The 26,378-nt window shown below is 46.4% G+C and overlaps 1 protein-coding gene across 1 annotated transcript; it reads right to left on the bottom strand.

Annotated features, from left to right (window-relative positions):
* Positions 1-21,994: 21,994 nt before the first annotated feature.
* LOC144490228 (condensin complex subunit 1-like) lies at positions 21,995-25,353 on the bottom strand (the record flags this gene model as incomplete). The annotated part of the gene is made up of 3 exons (XM_078208019.1): positions 25,218-25,353; positions 24,981-25,108; positions 21,995-22,118 (listed from the first exon to the last, which is right to left on the bottom strand). Coding segments are annotated over exons 1-3 (281 nt in total), but the record flags the coding sequence as incomplete, so codon positions are not given.
* Positions 25,354-26,378: the final 1,025 nt, after the last annotated feature.

The following is a 26,378-nucleotide window of genomic DNA, read 5'->3' as shown; positions in this document are numbered from 1 at the left end:
TATAAACCATCACGAACCCCTCGATTAGATTCCAGTCTGTAAATCACTCCCGGGTCTCTGTTATTGTATATATAAACCACCCCGAATCCCTCGATTAGATTCCAGTCTGTAACTCACTCCCGGGTATGTTATTCTATATATAAACCACCCCGAATCCCTCGATTAGATTCCAGTCTGTAACTCACTCCTGGGTATCTGTTATTCTATATATAGACCACCCCGAACCCCTCGATTAGATTCCAGTCTGTAACTCACTCCCGGGTATCTGTTATTCTTTATATAAACCACCCCAAATCCCTCGATTAGATTCCAGTCTGTAACTCACTCCCGGGTATCTGTTATTCTATATATAGACCACCCCGAACCCCTCGATTAGATTCCAGTCTGTAACTCTTTCCCGGGAATCTGTTACTCTATATATAAACCACCCCGAACCCCTCGATTAGATTCCAGTCTGTAACTCACTCCCGGGTATCTGTTATTCTATATATAAACCACCCCGAACCCCTCGATTAGATTCCAGTCTGTAACTCACTCCCGGGTATCTGTTACTCTATATATAAACCATCCCGAACCCCTGGATTAGATTCCAGTCTGTAACTCACTCCCGGGTATCTGTTATTCTACATATAAACCACCCCGAGCTCCTCGATTAGATTCCAGTCTGTAACTCACTCACGGGTATCTGTTATTCTGTATATAAACCACCCAAAACCCCTCGATTAGATTCCAGTCTGTAACTCACTCCCGGGTATCTGTTACTCTATATATAAACCACCCTGAACCCCTCGATTAGATTCCAGTCTGTAACTCACTCCCGGGTATCTGTTTCTCTCTATAAACCACCCCGAACCCCTCGATTAGATTCCAGTCTGTAACTCACTCCCGGGTATCTGTTATTCTGTATATAAACCACCCCGAACCCCTCGATTAGATTCCAGTCTGTAACTCACTCCCGGGTATCTGTTATTCTATATATAAACCACCCCGAACCCCTCGATTAGATTCCAGTCTGTAACTCACTCCCGGGTATCTGTTATTCTATATATAAACCACCCCGAACCCCTCGATTAGATTCCAGTCTGTAACTCACTCCCGGGTATCTGTTATTCTATATATAAACCACCCCGAACCCCTCGATTAGATTCCAGTCTGTAACTCACTCCCGGGTATCTGTTTCTCTATATATAAACCATCCCGAACCCCTGGATTAGATTCCAGTCTGTAACTCACTCCCGGGTATCTGTTATTCTACATATAAACCACCCCGAGCTCCTCGATTAGATTCCAGTCTGTAACTCACTCACGGGTATCTGTTATTCTGTATATAAACCACCCAAAACCCCTCGATTAGATTCCAGTCTGTAACTCACTCCCGGGTATCTGTTACTCTATATATAAACCACCCTGAACCCCTCGATTAGATTCCAGTCTGTAACTCACTCCCGAGTATCGGTTATTCGATATATAAACCACCCCGAACCCCTCGATTAGATTCCAGTCTGTAACTCACTCCCGGGTATCTGTTATTCTATATATAAACCACCCTGAACCCCTCAATTAGATTCCAGTCTGTAACTCACTCCCGGGTGTCTGTTATTGTCTATATAAACCACCCCGAACCCCTCGATTAGATTCCAGTCTGTAACTCACTCCCGGGTATCTGTTATTGTATATATAAACCAGCCCGAATCCCTCGATTAGATTCCAGTCTGTAACTCACTCCCGGGTATCTGTTATTCTGTATATAAACCATCCCGAACCCCTCGATTAGATTCCAGTCTGTAACTCACTCCCGGGTATCTGTTATTCTATATATAAACCACCCCAAACCCCTCGATTAGATTCCAGTCTGTAACTCACTCCCTGGTATCTGTTATTCTACATATAAACCGCCCCGAACCCCTCGATTAGATTCCAGTCTGTAACTCACTCCCGGGTATCTGTTATTCTGTATATAAACCACCCCGAATCCCTCGATTAGATTCCAGTCTGTAACTCACTCCCGGGTATCTGTTATTCTATGTATAAACCACCCCAAACCCCTCGATTAGAATCCAGTCTGTAACTCACTCCCGGGTATCTGTTATTCTATATATAAACCACCCTGAACCCCTCGATTAGATTCCAGTCTGTAACTCACTCCCGGGTATCTGTTATTCTATATATAAACCACCCTGAACCCCTCGATTAGATTCCAGTCTGTAACTCACTCCCGGGTATCTGTTACCCTATATATAAACCATCACGAACCCCTCGATTAGATTCCAGTCTGTAAATCACTCCCGGGTCTCTGTTATTGTATATATAAACCACCCCGAATCCCTCGATTAGATTCCAGTCTGTAACTCACTCCCGGGTATGTTATTCTATATATAAACCACCCCGAATCCCTCGATTAGATTCCAGTCTGTAACTCACTCCTGGGTATCTGTTATTCTATATATAGACCACCCCGAACCCCTCGATTAGATTCCAGTCTGTAACTCACTCCCGGGTATCTGTTATTCTTTATATAAACCACCCCAAATCCCTCGATTAGATTCCAGTCTGTAACTCACTCCCGGGTATCTGTTATTCTATATAATGACCACCCCGAACCCCTCGATTAGATTCCAGTCTGTAACTCTTTCCCGGGAATCTGTTACTCTATATATAAACCACCCCGAACCCCTCGATTAGATTCCAGTCTGTAACTCACTCCCGGGTATCTGTTATTCTGTATATAAACCACCCCGAACCCCTCGATTAGATTCCAGTCTGTAACTCACTCCCGGGTATCTGTTACTCTATATATAAACCATCCCGAACCCCTGGATTAGATTCCAGTCTGTAACTCACTCCCGGGTATCTGTTATTCTACATATAAACCACCCCGAGCTCCTCGATTAGATTCCAGTCTGTAACTCACTCACGGGTATCTGTTATTCTGTATATAAACCACCCAAAACCCCTCGATTAGATTCCAGTCTGTAACTCACTCCCGGGTATCTGTTACTCTATATATAAACCACCCTGAACCCCTCGATTAGATTCCAGTCTGTAACTCACTCCCGGGTATCTGTTTCTCTCTATAAACCACCCCGAACCCCTCGATTAGATTCCAGTCTGTAACTCACTCACGGGTATCTGTTATTCTGTATATAAACCACCCCGAACCCCTCGATTAGATTCCAGTCTGTAACTCACTCCCGGGTATCTGTTATTCTATATATAAACCACCCCGAACCCCTCGATTAGATTCCAGTCTGTAACTCACTCCCGGGTATCTGTTATTCTATATATAAACCACCCCGAACCCCTCGATTAGATTCCAGTCTGTAACTCACTCCCGGGTATCTGTTATTCTATATATAAACCACCCCGAACCCCTCGATTAGATTCCAGTCTGTAACTCACTCCCGGGTATCTGTTTCTCTATATATAAACCATCCCGAACCCCTGGATTAGATTCCAGTCTGTAACTCACTCCCGGGTATCTGTTATTCTACATATAAACCACCCCGAGCTCCTCGATTAGATTCCAGTCTGTAACTCACTCACGGGTATCTGTTATTCTGTATATAAACCACCCAAAACCCCTCGATTAGATTCCAGTCTGTAACTCACTCCCGGGTATCTGTTACTCTATATATAAACCACCCTGAACCCCTCGATTAGATTCCAGTCTGTAACTCACTCCCGGGTATCTGTTTCTCTCTATAAACCACCCCGAACCCCTCGATTAGATTCCAGTCTGTAACTCACTCCCGGGTATCTGTTATTCTGTATATAAACCACCCCGAACCCCTCGATTAGATTCCAGTCTGTAACTCACTCCCGGGTATCTGTTATTCTATATATAAACCACCCCGAACCCCTCGATTAGATTCCAGTCTGTAACTCACTCCCGGGTATCTGTTATTCTATATATAAACCACCCCGAACCCCTCGATTAGATTCCAGTCTGTAACTCACTCCCGGGTATCTGTTACTCTATATATAAACCACCCTGAACCCCTCGATTAGATTCCAGTCTGTAACTCACTCCCGGGTATCTGTTTCTCTCTATAAACCACCCCGAACCCCTCGATTAGATTCCAGTCTGTAACTCACTCCTGGGTATCTGTTATTCTGTATATAAACCACCCCGAACCCCTCGATTAGATTCCAGTCTGTAACTCACTCCCGGGTATCTGTTATTCTATATATAAACCACCTCGAACCCCTCGATTAGATTCCAGTCTGTAACTCACTCCCGGGTATCTGTTATTCTATATATAAACCACCCCGAACCCCTCGATTAGATTCCAGTCTGTAACTCACTCCCGGGTATCTGTTATTCTATATATAAACCACCCCGAATCCCTCGATTAGATTCCAGTCTGTAACTCACTCCCGGGTATCTGTTATTCTGTATATAAACCATCCCGAACCCCTCGATTAGATTCCAGTCTGTAACTCACTCCCGGGTATCTGTTATTCTATATATAAACCACCCCGAACCCCTCGATTAGATTCCAGTCTGTAACTCACTCCCGGGTATCTGTTATTCTACATATAAACCACCCCGAACCCCTCGATTAGATTCCAGTCTGCAACTCACTCCCGGGTATCTGTTATTCTATATATAAACCACTCCGAATCCCTCGATTAGATTCCAGTCTGTAACTCACTCCCGGGTATCTGTTATTCTATGTATAAACCACCCCAAACCCCTCGATTAGAATCCAGTCTATAACTCACTCCCGGGTATCTGTTATTCTATATATAAACCACCCCGAACCCCTCGATTAGATTCCAGCCTGTAACTCACTCCCGGGTATCTGTTATTCTGTATATAAACCACCCCGAGCCCCTCGATTAGATTCCAGTCTGTAACTCACTCCCGGGTATCTGTTATTCTATATATAAACCACCCCGAATCCCTCGATTAGATTCCAGTCTGTAACTCACTCACGGGTATCTGTTATTCTATATATAAACCATCCCGAACCCCTGGATTAGATTCCAGTCTGTAACTCACTCCCGGGTATCTGTTATTCTATATATAAACCACCCCGAGCTCCTCGATTAGATTCCAGTCTGTAACTCACTCCCGGGTATCTGTTATTCTGTATATAAACCACCCCAAACCCCTCGATTAGATTCCAGTCTGTAACTCACTCCCGGGTATCTGTTACTCTATATATAAACCATCCCGAATCCCTCGATTAGATTCCAGTCTGTAACTCACTCCCGGGTATCTGTTACTCTCTATATAAACCACCCTGAACCCCTGGATTAGATTCCAATCTGTCACCCACTCCCGGGTATCTGTTATTCTATATATAAACCATCCCGAATCCCTCGATTCGATTCCAGTCTGTAACTCACTCCCGGGTATCTGTTATTCTAGATATAAACCACCCGAACCCCTCGATTAGATTCCAGTCTGTAACTCACTCCCGGGTATCTGTTATTCTATATAGAAACCACCCCGAACCCCTCGATTAGATTCCAGTCTGTAACTCACTCCCGGGTATCTGTTATTCTATATATAAACCACCCCGAACCCCTCGATTAGATTCCAGTCTGTAACTCACTCCCGGGTATCTGTTACTCTATATATAAACCATCCCGAACCCCTGGATTAGATTCCAGTCTGTAACTCACTCCCGGGTATCTGTTATTCTACATATAAACCACCCCAAGCTCCTCGATTAGATTCCAGTCTGTAACTCACTCACGGGTATCTGTTATTCTGTATATAAACCACCCCGAACCCCTCGATTAGATTCCAGTCTGTAACTCACTCCCGGGTATCTGTTATTCTATATATAAACCACCTCGAACCCCTCGATTAGATTCCAGTCTGTAACTCACTCCCGGGTATCTGTTATTCTATATATAAACCACCCCGAACCCCTCGATTAGATTCCAGTCTGTAACTCACTCCCGGGTATCTGTTACTCTATATATAAACCATCCCGAACCCCTGGATTAGATTCCAGTCTGTAACTCACTCCCGGGTATCTGTTATTCTACATATAAACCACCCCGAGCTCCTCGATTAGATTCCAGTCTGTAACTCACTCACGGGTATCTGTTATTCTGTATATAAACCACCCAAAACCCCTCGATTAGATTCCAGTCTGTAACTCACTCCCGGGTATCTGTTACTCTATATATAAACCACCCTGAACCCCTCGATTAGATTCCAGTCTGTAACTCACTCCCGGGTATCTGTTTCTCTCTATAAACCACCCCGAACCCCTCGATTAGATTCCAGTCTGTAACTCACTCCCGGGTATCTGTTATTCTGTATATAAACCACCCCGAACCCCTCGATTAGATTCCAGTCTGTAACTCACTCCCGGGTATCTGTTATTCTATATATAAACCACCCCGAACCCCTCGATTAGATTCCAGTCTGTAACTCACTCCCGGGTATCTGTTATTCTATATATAAACCACCCCGAACCCCTCGATTAGATTCCAGTCTGTAACTCACTCCCGGGTATCTGTTATTCTATATATAAACCACCCCGAACCCCTCGATTAGATTCCAGTCTGTAACTCACTCCCGGGTATCTGTTTCTCTATATATAAACCATCCCGAACCCCTGGATTAGATTCCAGTCTGTAACTCACTCCCGGGTATCTGTTATTCTACATATAAACCACCCCGAGCTCCTCGATTAGATTCCAGTCTGTAACTCACTCACGGGTATCTGTTATTCTGTATATAAACCACCCAAAACCCCTCGATTAGATTCCAGTCTGTAACTCACTCCCGGGTATCTGTTACTCTATATATAAACCACCCTGAACCCCTCGATTAGATTCCAGTCTGTAACTCACTCCCGAGTATCGGTTATTCGATATATAAACCACCCCGAACCCCTCGATTAGATTCCAGTCTGTAACTCACTCCCGGGTATCTGTTATTCTATATATAAACCACCCTGAACCCCTCAATTAGATTCCAGTCTGTAACTCACTCCCGGGTATCTGTTATTCTATATATAAACCACCCTGAACCCCTCGATTAGATTCCAGTCTGTAACTCACTCCCGGGTATCTGTTACCCTATATATAAACCATCACGAACCCCTCGATTAGATTCCAGTCTGTAAATCACTCCCGGGTCTCTGTTATTGTATATATAAACCACCCCGAATCCCTCGATTAGATTCCAGTCTGTAACTCACTCCCGGGTATGTTATTCTATATATAAACCACCCCGAATCCCTCGATTAGATTCCAGTCTGTAACTCACTCCTGGGTATCTGTTATTCTATATATAGACCACCCCGAACCCCTCGATTAGATTCCAGTCTGTAACTCACTCCCGGGTATCTGTTATTCTTTATATAAACCACCCCAAATCCCTCGATTAGATTCCAGTCTGTAACTCACTCCCGGGTATCTGTTATTCTATATAATGACCACCCCGAACCCCTCGATTAGATTCCAGTCTGTAACTCTTTCCCGGGAATCTGTTACTCTATATATAAACCACCCCGAACCCCTCGATTAGATTCCAGTCTGTAACTCACTCCCGGGTATCTGTTATTCTATATATAAACCACCCCGAACCCCTCGATTAGATTCCAGTCTGTAACTCACTCCCGGGTATCTGTTACTCTATATATAAACCATCCCGAACCCCTGGATTAGATTCCAGTCTGTAACTCACTCCCGGGTATCTGTTATTCTACATATAAACCACCCCGAGCTCCTCGATTAGATTCCAGTCTGTAACTCACTCACGGGTATCTGTTATTCTGTATATAAACCACCCAAAACCCCTCGATTAGATTCCAGTCTGTAACTCACTCCCGGGTATCTGTTACTCTATATATAAACCACCCTGAACCCCTCGATTAGATTCCAGTCTGTAACTCACTCCCGGGTATCTGTTTCTCTCTATAAACCACCCCGAACCCCTCGATTAGATTCCAGTCTGTAACTCACTCACGGGTATCTGTTATTCTGTATATAAACCACCCCGAACCCCTCGATTAGATTCCAGTCTGTAACTCACTCCCGGGTATCTGTTATTCTATATATAAACCACCCCGAACCCCTCGATTAGATTCCAGTCTGTAACTCACTCCCGGGTATCTGTTATTCTATATATAAACCACCCCGAACCCCTCGATTAGATTCCAGTCTGTAACTCACTCCCGGGTATCTGTTATTCTACATATAAACCACCCCGAGCTCCTCGATTAGATTCCAGTCTGTAACTCACTCACGGGTATCTGTTATTCTGTATATAAACCACCCAAAACCCCTCGATTAGATTCCAGTCTGTAACTCACTCCCGGGTATCTGTTACTCTATATATAAACCACCCTGAACCCCTCGATTAGATTCCAGTCTGTAACTCACTCCCGAGTATCGGTTATTCGATATATAAACCACCCCGAACCCCTCGATTAGATTCCAGTCTGTAACTCACTCCCGGGTATCTGTTATTCTATATATAAACCACCCTGAACCCCTCAATTAGATTCCAGTCTGTAACTCACTCCCGGGTGTCTGTTATTGTCTATATAAACCACCCCGAACCCCTCGATTAGATTCCAGTCTGTAACTCACTCCCGGGTATCTGTTATTGTATATATAAACCAGCCCGAATCCCTCGATTAGATTCCAGTCTGTAACTCACTCCCGGGTATCTGTTATTCTGTATATAAACCATCCCGAACCCCTCGATTAGATTCCAGTCTGTAACTCACTCCCGGGTATCTGTTATTCTATATATAAACCACCCCAAACCCCTCGATTAGATTCCAGTCTGTAACTCACTCCCTGGTATCTGTTATTCTACATATAAACCGCCCCGAACCCCTCGATTAGATTCCAGTCTGTAACTCACTCCCGGGTATCTGTTATTCTGTATATAAACCACCCCGAATCCCTCGATTAGATTCCAGTCTGTAACTCACTCCCGGGTATCTGTTATTCTATGTATAAACCACCCCAAACCCCTCGATTAGAATCCAGTCTGTAACTCACTCCCGGGTATCTGTTATTCTATATATAAACCACCCTGAACCCCTCGATTAGATTCCAGTCTGTAACTCACTCCCGGGTATCTGTTATTCTATATATAAACCACCCTGAACCCCTCGATTAGATTCCAGTCTGTAACTCACTCCCGGGTATCTGTTACCCTATATATAAACCATCACGAACCCCTCGATTAGATTCCAGTCTGTAAATCACTCCCGGGTCTCTGTTATTGTATATATAAACCACCCCGAATCCCTCGATTAGATTCCAGTCTGTAACTCACTCCCGGGTATGTTATTCTATATATAAACCACCCCGAATCCCTCGATTAGATTCCAGTCTGTAACTCACTCCCTGGTATCTGTTATTCTACATATAAACCGCCCCGAACCCCTCGATTAGATTCCAGTCTGTAACTCACTCCCGGGTATCTGTTATTCTGTATATAAACCACCCCGAATCCCTCGATTAGATTCCAGTCTGTAACTCACTCCCGGGTATCTGTTATTCTATGTATAAACCACCCCAAACCCCTCGATTAGAATCCAGTCTGTAACTCACTCCCGGGTATCTGTTATTCTATATATAAACCACCCTGAACCCCTCGATTAGATTCCAGTCTGTAACTCACTCCCGGGTATCTGTTATTCTATATATAAACCACCCTGAACCCCTCGATTAGATTCCAGTCTGTAACTCACTCCCGGGTATCTGTTACCCTATATATAAACCATCACGAACCCCTCGATTAGATTCCAGTCTGTAAATCACTCCCGGGTCTCTGTTATTGTATATATAAACCACCCCGAATCCCTCGATTAGATTCCAGTCTGTAACTCACTCCCGGGTATGTTATTCTATATATAAACCACCCCGAATCCCTCGATTAGATTCCAGTCTGTAACTCACTCCTGGGTATCTGTTATTCTATATATAGACCACCCCGAACCCCTCGATTAGATTCCAGTCTGTAACTCACTCCCGGGTATCTGTTATTCTTTATATAAACCACCCCAAATCCCTCGATTAGATTCCAGTCTGTAACTCACTCCCGGGTATCTGTTATTCTATATATAGACCACCCCGAACCCCTCGATTAGATTCCAGTCTGTAACTCTTTCCCGGGAATCTGTTACTCTATATATAAACCACCCCGAACCCCTCGATTAGATTCCAGTCTGTAACTCACTCCCGGGTATCTGTTATTCTATATATAAACCACCCCGAACCCCTCGATTAGATTCCAGTCTGTAACTCACTCCCGGGTATCTGTTACTCTATATATAAACCATCCCGAACCCCTGGATTAGATTCCAGTCTGTAACTCACTCCCGGGTATCTGTTATTCTACATATAAACCACCCCGAGCTCCTCGATTAGATTCCAGTCTGTAACTCACTCACGGGTATCTGTTATTCTGTATATAAACCACCCAAAACCCCTCGATTAGATTCCAGTCTGTAACTCACTCCCGGGTATCTGTTACTCTATATATAAACCACCCTGAACCCCTCGATTAGATTCCAGTCTGTAACTCACTCCCGGGTATCTGTTTCTCTCTATAAACCACCCCGAACCCCTCGATTAGATTCCAGTCTGTAACTCACTCCCGGGTATCTGTTATTCTGTATATAAACCACCCCGAACCCCTCGATTAGATTCCAGTCTGTAACTCACTCCCGGGTATCTGTTATTCTATATATAAACCACCCCGAACCCCTCGATTAGATTCCAGTCTGTAACTCACTCCCGGGTATCTGTTATTCTATATATAAACCACCCCGAACCCCTCGATTAGATTCCAGTCTGTAACTCACTCCCGGGTATCTGTTATTCTATATATAAACCACCCCGAACCCCTCGATTAGATTCCAGTCTGTAACTCACTCCCGGGTATCTGTTTCTCTATATATAAACCATCCCGAACCCCTGGATTAGATTCCAGTCTGTAACTCACTCCCGGGTATCTGTTATTCTACATATAAACCACCCCGAGCTCCTCGATTAGATTCCAGTCTGTAACTCACTCACGGGTATCTGTTATTCTGTATATAAACCACCCAAAACCCCTCGATTAGATTCCAGTCTGTAACTCACTCCCGGGTATCTGTTACTCTATATATAAACCACCCTGAACCCCTCGATTAGATTCCAGTCTGTAACTCACTCCCGAGTATCGGTTATTCGATATATAAACCACCCCGAACCCCTCGATTAGATTCCAGTCTGTAACTCACTCCCGGGTATCTGTTATTCTATATATAAACCACCCTGAACCCCTCAATTAGATTCCAGTCTGTAACTCACTCCCGGGTGTCTGTTATTGTCTATATAAACCACCCCGAACCCCTCGATTAGATTCCAGTCTGTAACTCACTCCCGGGTATCTGTTATTGTATATATAAACCAGCCCGAATCCCTCGATTAGATTCCAGTCTGTAACTCACTCCCGGGTATCTGTTATTCTGTATATAAACCATCCCGAACCCCTCGATTAGATTCCAGTCTGTAACTCACTCCCGGGTATCTGTTATTCTATATATAAACCACCCCAAACCCCTCGATTAGATTCCAGTCTGTAACTCACTCCCTGGTATCTGTTATTCTACATATAAACCGCCCCGAACCCCTCGATTAGATTCCAGTCTGTAACTCACTCCCGGGTATCTGTTATTCTGTATATAAACCACCCCGAATCCCTCGATTAGATTCCAGTCTGTAACTCACTCCCGGGTATCTGTTATTCTATGTATAAACCACCCCAAACCCCTCGATTAGAATCCAGTCTGTAACTCACTCCCGGGTATCTGTTATTCTATATATAAACCACCCTGAACCCCTCGATTAGATTCCAGTCTGTAACTCACTCCCGGGTATCTGTTATTCTATATATAAACCACCCTGAACCCCTCGATTAGATTCCAGTCTGTAACTCACTCCCGGGTATCTGTTACCCTATATATAAACCATCACGAACCCCTCGATTAGATTCCAGTCTGTAAATCACTCCCGGGTCTCTGTTATTGTATATATAAACCACCCCGAATCCCTCGATTAGATTCCAGTCTGTAACTCACTCCCGGGTATGTTATTCTATATATAAACCACCCCGAATCCCTCGATTAGATTCCAGTCTGTAACTCACTCCTGGGTATCTGTTATTCTATATATAGACCACCCCGAACCCCTCGATTAGATTCCAGTCTGTAACTCACTCCCGGGTATCTGTTATTCTTTATATAAACCACCCCAAATCCCTCGATTAGATTCCAGTCTGTAACTCACTCCCGGGTATCTGTTATTCTATATAATGACCACCCCGAACCCCTCGATTAGATTCCAGTCTGTAACTCTTTCCCGGGAATCTGTTACTCTATATATAAACCACCCCGAACCCCTCGATTAGATTCCAGTCTGTAACTCACTCCCGGGTATCTGTTATTCTATATATAAACCACCCCGAACCCCTCGATTAGATTCCAGTCTGTAACTCACTCCCGGGTATCTGTTACTCTATATATAAACCATCCCGAACCCCTGGATTAGATTCCAGTCTGTAACTCACTCCCGGGTATCTGTTATTCTACATATAAACCACCCCGAGCTCCTCGATTAGATTCCAGTCTGTAACTCACTCACGGGTATCTGTTATTCTGTATATAAACCACCCAAAACCCCTCGATTAGATTCCAGTCTGTAACTCACTCCCGGGTATCTGTTACTCTATATATAAACCACCCTGAACCCCTCGATTAGATTCCAGTCTGTAACTCACTCCCGGGTATCTGTTTCTCTCTATAAACCACCCCGAACCCCTCGATTAGATTCCAGTCTGTAACTCACTCACGGGTATCTGTTATTCTATATATAAACCACCCCGAACCCCTCGATTAGATTCCAGTCTGTAACTCACTCCCGGGTATCTGTTATTCTGTATATAAACCACCCCGAACCCCTCGATTAGATTCCAGTCTGTAACTCACTCCCGGGTATCTGTTATTCTATATATAAACCACCCCGAACCCCTCGATTAGATTCCAGTCTGTAACTCACTCCCGGGTATCTGTTATTCTATATATAAACCACCCCGAACCCCTCGATTAGATTCCAGTCTGTAACTCACTCCCGGGTATCTGTTATTCTACATATAAACCACCCCGAGCTCCTCGATTAGATTCCAGTCTGTAACTCACTCACGGGTATCTGTTATTCTGTATATAAACCACCCAAAACCCCTCGATTAGATTCCAGTCTGTAACTCACTCCCGGGTATCTGTTACTCTATATATAAACCACCCTGAACCCCTCGATTAGATTCCAGTCTGTAACTCACTCCCGAGTATCGGTTATTCGATATATAAACCACCCCGAACCCCTCGATTAGATTCCAGTCTGTAACTCACTCCCGGGTATCTGTTATTCTATATATAAACCACCCTGAACCCCTCAATTAGATTCCAGTCTGTAACTCACTCCCGGGTGTCTGTTATTGTCTATATAAACCACCCCGAACCCCTCGATTAGATTCCAGTCTGTAACTCACTCCCGGGTATCTGTTATTGTATATATAAACCAGCCCGAATCCCTCGATTAGATTCCAGTCTGTAACTCACTCCCGGGTATCTGTTATTCTGTATATAAACCATCCCGAACCCCTCGATTAGATTCCAGTCTGTAACTCACTCCCGGGTATCTGTTATTCTATATATAAACCACCCCAAACCCCTCGATTAGATTCCAGTCTGTAACTCACTCCCTGGTATCTGTTATTCTACATATAAACCGCCCCGAACCCCTCGATTAGATTCCAGTCTGTAACTCACTCCCGGGTATCTGTTATTCTGTATATAAACCACCCCGAATCCCTCGATTAGATTCCAGTCTGTAACTCACTCCCGGGTATCTGTTATTCTATGTATAAACCACCCCAAACCCCTCGATTAGAATCCAGTCTGTAACTCACTCCCGGGTATCTGTTATTCTATATATAAACCACCCTGAACCCCTCGATTAGATTCCAGTCTGTAACTCACTCCCGGGTATCTGTTATTCTATATATAAACCACCCTGAACCCCTCGATTAGATTCCAGTCTGTAACTCACTCCCGGGTATCTGTTACCCTATATATAAACCATCACGAACCCCTCGATTAGATTCCAGTCTGTAAATCACTCCCGGGTCTCTGTTATTGTATATATAAACCACCCCGAATCCCTCGATTAGATTCCAGTCTGTAACTCACTCCCGGGTATGTTATTCTATATATAAACCACCCCGAATCCCTCGATTAGATTCCAGTCTGTAACTCACTCCTGGGTATCTGTTATTCTATATATAGACCACCCCGAACCCCTCGATTAGATTCCAGTCTGTAACTCACTCCCGGGTATCTGTTATTCTTTATATAAACCACCCCAAATCCCTCGATTAGATTCCAGTCTGTAACTCACTCCCGGGTATCTGTTATTCTATATATAGACCACCCCGAACCCCTCGATTAGATTCCAGTCTGTAACTCTTTCCCGGGAATCTGTTACTCTATATATAAACCACCCCGAACCCCTCGATTAGATTCCAGTCTGTAACTCACTCCCGGGTATCTGTTATTCTATATATAAACCACCCCGAACCCCTCGATTAGATTCCAGTCTGTAACTCACTCCCGGGTATCTGTTACTCTATATATAAACCATCCCGAACCCCTGGATTAGATTCCAGTCTGTAACTCACTCCCGGGTATCTGTTATTCTACATATAAACCACCCCGAGCTCCTCGATTAGATTCCAGTCTGTAACTCACTCACGGGTATCTGTTATTCTGTATATAAACCACCCAAAACCCCTCGATTAGATTCCAGTCTGTAACTCACTCCCGGGTATCTGTTACTCTATATATAAACCACCCTGAACCCCTCGATTAGATTCCAGTCTGTAACTCACTCCCGGGTATCTGTTTCTCTCTATAAACCACCCCGAACCCCTCGATTAGATTCCAGTCTGTAACTCACTCCCGGGTATCTGTTATTCTGTATATAAACCACCCCGAACCCCTCGATTAGATTCCAGTCTGTAACTCACTCCCGGGTATCTGTTATTCTATATATAAACCACCCCGAACCCCTCGATTAGATTCCAGTCTGTAACTCACTCCCGGGTATCTGTTATTCTATATATAAACCACCCCGAACCCCTCGATTAGATTCCAGTCTGTAACTCACTCCCGGGTATCTGTTATTCTATATATAAACCACCCCGAACCCCTCGATTAGATTCCAGTCTGTAACTCACTCCCGGGTATCTGTTTCTCTATATATAAACCATCCCGAACCCCTGGATTAGATTCCAGTCTGTAACTCACTCCCGGGTATCTGTTATTCTACATATAAACCACCCCGAGCTCCTCGATTAGATTCCAGTCTGTAACTCACTCACGGGTATCTGTTATTCTGTATATAAACCACCCAAAACCCCTCGATTAGATTCCAGTCTGTAACTCACTCCCGGGTATCTGTTACTCTATATATAAACCACCCTGAACCCCTCGATTAGATTCCAGTCTGTAACTCACTCCCGAGTATCGGTTATTCGATATATAAACCACCCCGAACCCCTCGATTAGATTCCAGTCTGTAACTCACTCCCGGGTATCTGTTATTCTATATATAAACCACCCTGAACCCCTCAATTAGATTCCAGTCTGTAACTCACTCCCGGGTGTCTGTTATTGTCTATATAAACCACCCCGAACCCCTCGATTAGATTCCAGTCTGTAACTCACTCCCGGGTATCTGTTATTGTATATATAAACCAGCCCGAATCCCTCGATTAGATTCCAGTCTGTAACTCACTCCCGGGTATCTGTTATTCTGTATATAAACCATCCCGAACCCCTCGATTAGATTCCAGTCTGTAACTCACTCCCGGGTATCTGTTATTCTATATATAAACCACCCCAAACCCCTCGATTAGATTCCAGTCTGTAACTCACTCCCTGGTATCTGTTATTCTACATATAAACCGCCCCGAACCCCTCGATTAGATTCCAGTCTGTAACTCACTCCCGGGTATCTGTTATTCTGTATATAAACCACCCCGAATCCCTCGATTAGATTCCAGTCTGTAACTCACTCCCGGGTATCTGTTATTCTATGTATAAACCACCCCAAACCCCTCGATTAGAATCCAGTCTGTAACTCACTCCCGGGTATCTGTTATTCTATATATAAACCACCCTGAACCCCTCGATTAGATTCCAGTCTGTAACTCACTCCCGGGTATCTGTTATTCTATATATAAACCACCCTGAACCCCTCGATTAGATTCCAGTCTGTAACTCACTCCCGGGTATCTGTTACCCTATATATAAACCATCACGAACCCCTCGATTAGATTCCAGTCTGTAAATCACTCCCGGGTCTCTGTTATTGTATATATAAACCACCCCGAATCCCTCGATTAGATTCCAGTCTGTAACTCACTCCCGGGTATGTTATTCTATATATAAACCACCCCGAATCCCTCGATTAGATTCCAGTCTGTAACTCACTCCTGGGTATCTGTTATTCTATATATAGACCACCCCGAACCCCTCGATTAGATTCCAGTCTGTAACTCACTCCCGGGTATCTGTTATTCTTTATATAAACCACCCCAAATCCCTCGATTAGATTCCAGTCTGTAACTCACTCCCGGGTATCTGTTATTCTATATAATGACCACCCCGAACCCCTCGATTAGATTCCAGTCTGTAACTCTTTCCCGGGAATCTGTTACTCTATATATAAACCACCCCGAACCCCTCGATTAGATTCCAGTCTGTAACTCACTCCCGGGTATCTGTTATTCTGTATATAAACCACCCCGAACCCCTCGATTAGATTCCAGTCTGTAACTCACTCCCGGGTATCTGTTACTCTATATATAAACCATCCCGAACCCCTGGATTAGATTCCAGTCTGTAACTCACTCCCGGGTATCTGTTATTCTACATATAAACCACCCCGAGCTCCTCGATTAGATTCCAGTCTGTAACTCACTCACGGGTATCTGTTATTCTGTATATAAACCACCCAAAACCCCTCGATTAGATTCCAGTCTGTAACTCACTCCCGGGTATCTGTTACTCTATATATAAACCACCCTGAACCCCTCGATTAGATTCCAGTCTGTAACTCACTCCCGGGTATCTGTTTCTCTCTATAAACCACCCCGAACCCCTCGATTAGATTCCAGTCTGTAACTCACTCACGGGTATCTGTTATTCTGTATATAAACCACCCCGAACCCCTCGATTAGATTCCAGTCTGTAACTCACTCCCGGGTATCTGTTATTCTATATATAAACCACCCCGAACCCCTCGATTAGATTCCAGTCTGTAACTCACTCCCGGGTATCTGTTATTCTATATATAAACCACCCCGAACCCCTCGATTAGATTCCAGTCTGTAACTCACTCCCGGGTATCTGTTATTCTATATATAAACCACCCCGAACCCCTCGATTAGATTCCAGTCTGTAACTCACTCCCGGGTATCTGTTTCTCTATATATAAACCATCCCGAACCCCTGGATTAGATTCCAGTCTGTAACTCACTCCCGGGTATCTGTTATTCTACATATAAACCACCCCGAGCTCCTCGATTAGATTCCAGTCTGTAACTCACTCACGGGTATCTGTTATTCTGTATATAAACCACCCAAAACCCCTCGATTAGATTCCAGTCTGTAACTCACTCCCGGGTATCTGTTACTCTATATATAAACCACCCTGAACCCCTCGATTAGATTCCAGTCTGTAACTCACTCCCGGGTATCTGTTTCTCTCTATAAACCACCCCGAACCCCTCGATTAGATTCCAGTCTGTAACTCACTCCCGGGTATCTGTTATTCTGTATATAAACCACCCCGAACCCCTCGATTAGATTCCAGTCTGTAACTCACTCCCGGGTATCTGTTATTCTATATATAAACCACCCCGAACCCCTCGATTAGATTCCAGTCTGTAACTCACTCCCGGGTATCTGTTATTCTATATATAAACCACCCCGAACCCCTCGATTAGATTCCAGTCTGTAACTCACTCCCGGGTATCTGTTACTCTATATATAAACCACCCTGAACCCCTCGATTAGATTCCAGTCTGTAACTCACTCCCGGGTATCTGTTTCTCTCTATAAACCACCCCGAACCCCTCGATTAGATTCCAGTCTGTAACTCACTCCCGGGTATCTGTTATTCTGTATATAAACCACCCCGAACCCCTCGATTAGATTCCAGTCTGTAACTCACTCCCGGGTATCTGTTATTCTATATATAAACCACCTCGAACCCCTCGATTAGATTCCAGTCTGTAACTCACTCCCGGGTATCTGTTATTCTATATATAAACCACCCCGAACCCCTCGATTAGATTCCAGTCTGTAACTCACTCCCGGGTATCTGTTATTCTATATATAAACCACCCCGAATCCCTCGATTAGATTCCAGTCTGTAACTCACTCCCGGGTATCTGTTATTCTGTATATAAACCATCCCGAACCCCTCGATTAGATTCCAGTCTGTAACTCACTCCCGGGTATCTGTTATTCTATATATAAACCACCCCGAACCCCTCGATTAGATTCCAGTCTGTAACTCACTCCCGGGTATCTGTTATTCTACATATAAACCACCCCGAACCCCTCGATTAGATTCCAGTCTGCAACTCACTCCCGGGTATCTGTTATTCTATATATAAACCACTCCGAATCCCTCGATTAGATTCCAGTCTGTAACTCACTCCCGGGTATCTGTTATTCTATGTATAAACCACCCCAAACCCCTCGATTAGAATCCAGTCTATAACTCACTCCCGGGTATCTGTTATTCTATATATAAACCACCCCGAACCCCTCGATTAGATTCCAGCCTGTAACTCACTCCCGGGTATCTGTTATTCTGTATATAAACCACCCCGAGCCCCTCGATTAGATTCCAGTCTGTAACTCACTCCCGGGTATCTGTTATTCTATATATAAACCACCCCGAATCCCTCGATTAGATTCCAGTCTGTAACTCACTCACGGGTATCTGTTATTCTATATATAAACCATCCCGAACCCCTGGATTAGATTCCAGTCTGTAACTCACTCCCGGGTATCTGTTATTCTATATATAAACCACCCCGAGCTCCTCGATTAGATTCCAGTCTGTAACTCACTCCCGGGTATCTGTTATTCTGTATATAAACCACCCCAAACCCCTCGATTAGATTCCAGTCTGTAACTCACTCCCGGGTATCTGTTACTCTATATATAAACCATCCCGAATCCCTCGATTAGATTCCAGTCTGTAACTCACTCCCGGGTATCTGTTACTCTCTATATAAACCACCCTGAACCCCTGGATTAGATTCCAATCTGTCACCCACTCCCGGGTATCTGTTATTCTATATATAAACCATCCCGAATCCCTCGATTCGATTCCAGTCTGTAACTCACTCCCGGGTATCTGTTATTCTAGATATAAACCACCCGAACCCCTCGATTAGATTCCAGTCTGTAACTCACTCCCGGGTATCTGTTATTCTATATAGAAACCACCCCGAACCCCTCGATTAGATTCCAGTCTGTAACTCACTCCCGGGTATCTGTTATTCTATATATAAACCACCCCGAACCCCTCGATTAGATTCCAGTCTGTAACTCACTCCCGGGTATCTGTTACTCTATATATAAACCATCCCGAACCCCTGGATTAGATTCCAGTCTGTAACTCACTCCCGGGTATCTGTTATTCTACATATAAACCACCCCAAGCTCCTCGATTAGATTCCAGTCTGTAACTCACTCGCGGGTATCTGTTATTCTGTATATAAACCACCCCAAACCCCTCGATTAGATTCCAGTCTGTAACTCACTCCCGGGTATCTGTTACTCTATATATAAAGCACCCTGAACCCCTCGATTAGATTCCAGTCTGTAACTCACTCCCGGGTATCTGTTATTGTATATATAAACCACCCCGAACCCCTCGATTAGATTCCAGTCTGTAACTCACTCCCGGGTATCTGTTATTCTGTATATAAACCACCCCGAACCCCTCGATTAGATTCCAGTCTGTAACTCACTCCCGGGTATCTGTTATTCTATATATAAACCAACCCGAACCCCTCGATTAGATTCCAGTCTGTAACTCACTCCCGGGTATCTGTTATTCTGTATATAAACCATCCCGAACCCCTCGATTAGATTCCAGTCTGTAACTCACTCCCGGGTATCTGTTATTCTTTATATAAACCACCCCGAACCCCTCGATTAGATTCCAGTCTGTAACTCACTCCCGGGTATCTGTTACTCTATATATAAACCACCCCGAACCCCTCGATTAGATTCCAGTCTGTAACTCACTCCCGGGTATCTGTTATTCTACATATAAACCACCCCGAACCCCTCGATTAGATTCCAGTCTGTAACTCACTCCCGGGTATCTGTTATTCTTCATATAAACCACCCCGAACCCCTCGATTAGATTCCAGTCTGTAACTCACTCCCGGGTATCTGTTATTCTATATATAAACCACCCCAAACCCCTCGATTCGATTCCAGTCTGTAACTCACTCCCGGGTATCTGTTATTCTATATATAAACCATCCCGAACCCCTGGATTAGATTCCAGTCTGTAACTCACTCCCGGGTATGTTATTCTATATATAAACCACCCCGAGCTCCTCGATTAGATTCCAGTCTGTAACTCACTCCCGGGTATCTGTTATTCTGTATATAAACCACCCCAAACCCCTCGATTAGATTCCAGTCTGTAACTCACTCCCGGGTATCTGTTACTCTATATATAAACCATCCCGAATCCCTCGATTAGATTCCAGTCTGTAACTCACTCCCGGGTATCTGTTACTCTCTATATAAACCACCCTGAACCCCTCGATTAGATTCCAATCTGTCACTCACTCCCGGGTATCTGTTACTCTCTATATAAACCACCCTGAACCCCTGGATTAGATTCCAATCTGTCACTCACTCCCGGGTATCTGTTATTCTATATATAAACCATCCCGAATCCCTCGATTCGATTCCAGTCTGTAACTCACTCCCGGGTATCTGTTACTCTATATAAAAACCACCCCGAACCCCTCGATTAGATTCCAGTCTGTAACTCACTCCCGGGTATCTGTTATTCTATATATAAACCACCCCGAACACCTCGATTAGATTCCAGTCAGTAACTCACTCCCGGGTATCTGTTATTCTATATATAAACCACCCTGAACCCCTCGATTCGATTCCAGTCTGTAACTCACTCCCGGGTATCTGTTATTCTATATATAAACCACCCCGAACCCCTCGATTAGATTCCAGTCTGTAGCTCACTCCCGGGTATCTGTTATTCTATATATAAACCACCCTGAACCCCTCGATTAGATTCCAGTCTGTAGCTCACTCCCGGGTATCTGTTATTCTATATATAAACCACCCCGAACCCCTCGATTAGATTCCAGTCTGTAACTCACTCCCGGGTATCTGTTATTCTATATATAAACCACCCCGAACCCCTCGATTAGATTCCAGTCTGTAGCTCACTCCCGGGTATCTGTTATTCTATATATAAACCACCCCGAACCCCTCGATTAGATTCCTGTCTGTAACTCACTCCCGGGTATCTGTTATTCTATATATAAACCACCCCGAACCCCTCGATTAGATTCCAGTCTGTAGCTCACTCCCGGGTTTCTGTTATTCTATATATAAACCACCCCGAAACCCTCGATTAGATTCCAGTCTGTAACTCACTCCCGGGTATCTGTTATTCTATATATAAACCACCCCGAACCCCTCGATTAGATTCCAGTCTGTAGCTCACTCCCGGGTATCTGTTATTCTATATATAAACCACCCCGAAACCCTCGATTAGATTCCAGTCTGTAACTCACTCCCGGGTATCTGTTATTCTGTATATAAACACTCCGAGGTCAGAGTGGTGGGTTGGGGAAGGGGGAATACTCTCTCTGTACCTCATGATCTCTCCCACGATGGATTTCAGTCCATATTCTGTAGCCCAGGTTGTCACGGACTGAGCCAGGACTGTAGAAAGATGTTCAAAGTGTTGCAGCAACTGTATCACGTTCAGAGTGGCACCTTGTGGGGGGCAGACAGAAACATCAGACATTGTCCCACTGTAGAAATTAGCAGAGGGCGTAAGCCACTCAGCCCCCTGCTATCCCATTTGATAAAACCAATCAGAAATTTGACTCCCTCAACCTGTACTTCATAGAATGCCGTCCGGTGCAAAAGAGGCCATTTGGCCCATCAAGGCCAAACAGACTCTCTATCCAAGCGTCTTACCCTCTTCCTGTAACCCCACGCATTTAGCACGGCCAATCCACCGAACCTGCACTTCTTTGGACACTAAGGGGACAATTTAGCATGGCCAATCCACCTAACCTGCACATCTTTGGACACTAAGGGACAATTTAGCATGGCCAATCCACCTAACCTGCACATCTTTGGACACTAAGGGGCAATTTAGCACGGCCAATCCACCTAACCTGCACATCTTTGGACACTAAGGGGCAATTTAGCATGGCCAATCCACCTAACCTGCACATCTTTGGACACTAAGGGACAATTTAGCATGGCCAATCCACCTAACCTGCACATCTTTGGACACTAAGGGGACAATTTAGCATGGCCAATCCCCCTAACCTGCACATCTTTGGACACTAAGGGGCAATTTAGCATGGCCAATCCACCTAACCTGCACATCTTTGGACACTAAGGGGACAATTTAGCATGGCCAATCCACCTAACCTGCACATCTTTGGACACTAAGGGACAATTTAGCATGGCCAATCCACCCAATCTACACATCTTTGGACACTAAGGGACAATTTAGCATGGCCAATCCACCCAATCTACACATCTTTGGACACTAAGGGACAATTTAGCATGGCCAATCCACCTAACCTGCACATCTTTGGACACTAAGGGACAATTTAGCATGGCCAATCCACCCAATCTACACATCTTTGGACACTAAGGGACAATTTAGCATGGCCAATCCACCCAATCTACACATCTTTGGACACTGAGGGACAATTTAGCATGGCCAATCCACCCAATCTACACATCTTTGGACACTAAGGGACAATTTAGCATGGCAATCCACCTAACCTGCACATCTTTGGACACTAAGGGACAATTTAGCATGGCCAATCCACCTAACCTGCACATCTTTGGACACTAAGGGACAATTTAGCATGGCTAAAGTAGTTGATGCCGAAACATTGAATGTATTCGAGAGGCGGCTGGAGAGAGCACTTGGGGGCGAACGGGATCAAAGGTTACGGGGAGAAAGCAAGGATGAGGCTATTGAGCTGGATGACCAGCCAATGATGGTGATGGATGGTGGAGCAGGCTCGGAGGGCCGAATGGCCTCCTCCTGTCTTCTATGTTTCCGATTGTAGTCATATAGACAGCATTCTCTTAGAATCGTGCTGTATTCAGTATGTTCATGCTTTAGTTCATTTATCTACCCAAGAGTGAACGAGTTAAGTGTTGATTTTCCACAGAGTGCGGGTCAGGTAGTTAGTCTGATTTAACCAGTACATAAGAACCAGGAGTAGGCCATTTGGCCCCTCGAGCCTGCTCCCCCATTCAATAAGATCATGGCTGATCTTTTCGTGGACTCAGCTCCACTTACCCGCCCGCTCACCATAACCCTTAATTCCTTTACTGTTCAATAATCTAACTATCTTCGCCATAAATATGAGGAAGCCTCAACTGGGCAGGGAATCCCACAGATTCACAACCCTTTGTGTGAAGAAGTTCCTCCTCAACTCAGTCCTAAATCTGCTTCCCCTTATTTTGAGGCCATGCCCCCTCGTTCTGGTTTCACCCGCCAGTGGAAACAACTTCCCTGCTTCTATCTTATCATAGAACATAGAAAGAATACAGCACAAACAGGCCCTTCGGCCCACAAGTTGCGCCGGTCATGTCCCTACCTACCTAGGCCTATATATAGACCTACCTATAACCCTCAATCCTATTAAGCTCCATGTACTCATCCAGGAGTCTCTTAAAAGACCCTATCGAGTTTGCCTCCACCACCACTGACGGCAGCCGATTCCACTCGCCCACCACCTTCTGTGTGAAAAACTTCCCCCTAACATTTCCCCTGTACCTACCCCCCAGCACCTTAAACCTGTGTCCTCTCGTAGCAGCCATTTCCACCCTGGGAAAAAGCCTCAGAGTCCACCCGATCTATACCTCTCAACATCTTACATACCTCTATTAGGTCTCCTCTCATCCTACATCTCTCCAAGGAGAAAAGACCGAGCTCCCTCAGCTTATCCTCATAAGGCATGCCACTCAATCCAGGCAACATCCTTGTAAATCTATTCCCTTCATAATCTTAGATGTTTCTATAAGATCTCCCCTCATTCTTCTGAATTCCAATGAGTATAGCCCCAGTCTGCTCAGTCTCTCCTCATAAGCCAACCCTCTCAACTCCGGAATCAACCGAGTGAATCTCCTCTGCATCCCCTCCAGTGCCAGTATATCCTTTCTCAAGTAAGGAGACCAAAACTGTACACAGTACTCCAGGTGTGGCCTCACCAGCACCTTATACAGCTGCAACATAACCTCGCTGTTTTTAAACTCCGTCCCTCTCGCAATGAAGGACAAAATTCCATTTGCCTTCTTAATTACCTGCCAATAAAAGTTGCTGAAGGTAGTTACTTGATTTAACTGGTAAAAGTTGTGTAAGTGCCCGCACACACAGACGCCCGCACACACAGACGCCCGCACACACAGACGCCCGCACACACAGACGCCCGCACACACAGACGCCCGCACAGACACCTGCACACAGACACACGCACACAGACACGCACACACAGACACCTGCACACACAGACCCGCACACACAGACAGACACACACTCCAACGCCGCCCCTCGTGCCCAGAGGGCATCTCCATCCCCCGCGCCGCCGCACCCACCTAGCATTTGATTGTATCTTTTGATCATGACACCCAGCAAGTGAGCCACGGCTTTGCACGTCGCCTTGTTCTTCACCTGCCCGACGCTGGGGTTCTCCAGGACGTGGCAACAGCAGGACGTGATCAGGCTGCGGGGGCACAGGGAGGACAGGAAGTGGATCAGTCCAGGCTCAGAGGGCGGAGTGACGGCTCCCGTCCCCTTTCATCCCCCCTCCCCGCCCGTCCCCACTCACTGACCGGCTGAACTCCTCCTCCAGCTGGCCCATGGTCCATAGTCTCCGGATATCCACCTGCAGCAGCTGGGTAAGGACCTGCAGGGCACGAGCGCGTTCCGACTCCCAGTCAAACTCCCAGGACTTACACTTCACCTTCCGAGTCTGTGAGAGAGAGAGGGGGGGGGACGGGGAGAGAGGGGGGGACGGGGAGAGAGGGGGGGACGGGGAGAGAGGGGGGGACGGGGAGAGAGGGGGGGACGGGGAGAGAGGGGGGGACGGGGAGAGAGGGGGGGACGGGAGAGAGGGGGGGACGGGGAGAGAGGGGGGGACGGGGAGAGAGGGGGGGACGGGGAGAGAGGGGGGACGGGGAGAGAGGGGGGGGCGGGGAGAGAGGGGGGGCGGGGAGAGAGGGGGGGCGGGGAGAGGGGGGGGGGCGGGAGAGAGGGGGGGGCGGGGAGAGAGGGGGGGGGCGGGGAGAGAGGGGGGGGGCGGGGAGAGAGGGGGGGGCGGGGAGAGAGGGGGGGGCGGGGAGAGAGGGGGGGACGGGGAGAGAGGGGGGGACGGGGAGAGAGGGGGGGACGGGGAGAGAGGGGGGACGGGGGAGAGAGGGGGAGACGGGGAGAGAGGGGGGGGACGGGGAGAGAGGGGGGGACGGGGAGAGAGGGGGGGACGGGGAGAGAGGGGGGGGACGGGGAGAGAGGGGGGGGACGGGGAGAGAGAGGGGGGACGGGGAGAGAGGGGGGGACGGGGAGAGAGGGGGGACGGGGAGAGAGGGGGGACGGGGAGAGAGGGGGGGACGGGGAGAGAGGGGGGGACGGGGAGAGAGGGGGGGACGGGGAGAGAGGGGGGGACGGGGAGAGAGGGGGGGCGGGGAGAGAGGGGGGGGGCGGGGAGAGAGGGGGGGGCGGGGAGAGAGGGGGGGGGGCGGGGAGAGAGGGGGGGACGGGGAGAGAGGGGGGGACGGGGAGAGAGGGGGGGACGGGGGAGAGAGGGGGGGACGGGGAGAGAGGGGGGGACGGGGAGAGAGGGGGGGACGGGGAGAGAGGGGGGGACGGGGAGAGAGGGGGGGGCGGGGAGAGAGGGGGGGGCGGGGAGAGAGGGGGGGGCGGGGAGAGAGGGGGGGGCGGGGAGAGAGGGGGGGGCGGGAGAGAGGGGGGGGCGGGGAGAGAGGGGGGGGCGGGGA

Source organism: Mustelus asterias, unplaced genomic scaffold (assembly GCF_964213995.1).
Source record: "Mustelus asterias unplaced genomic scaffold, sMusAst1.hap1.1 HAP1_SCAFFOLD_3042, whole genome shotgun sequence".
NCBI lineage: Eukaryota > Metazoa > Chordata > Chondrichthyes > Carcharhiniformes > Triakidae > Mustelus > Mustelus asterias.
The sequence above is the reverse complement of the archived record's forward strand: the minus strand, read 5'-3'. Positions and strand labels throughout refer to the sequence as shown.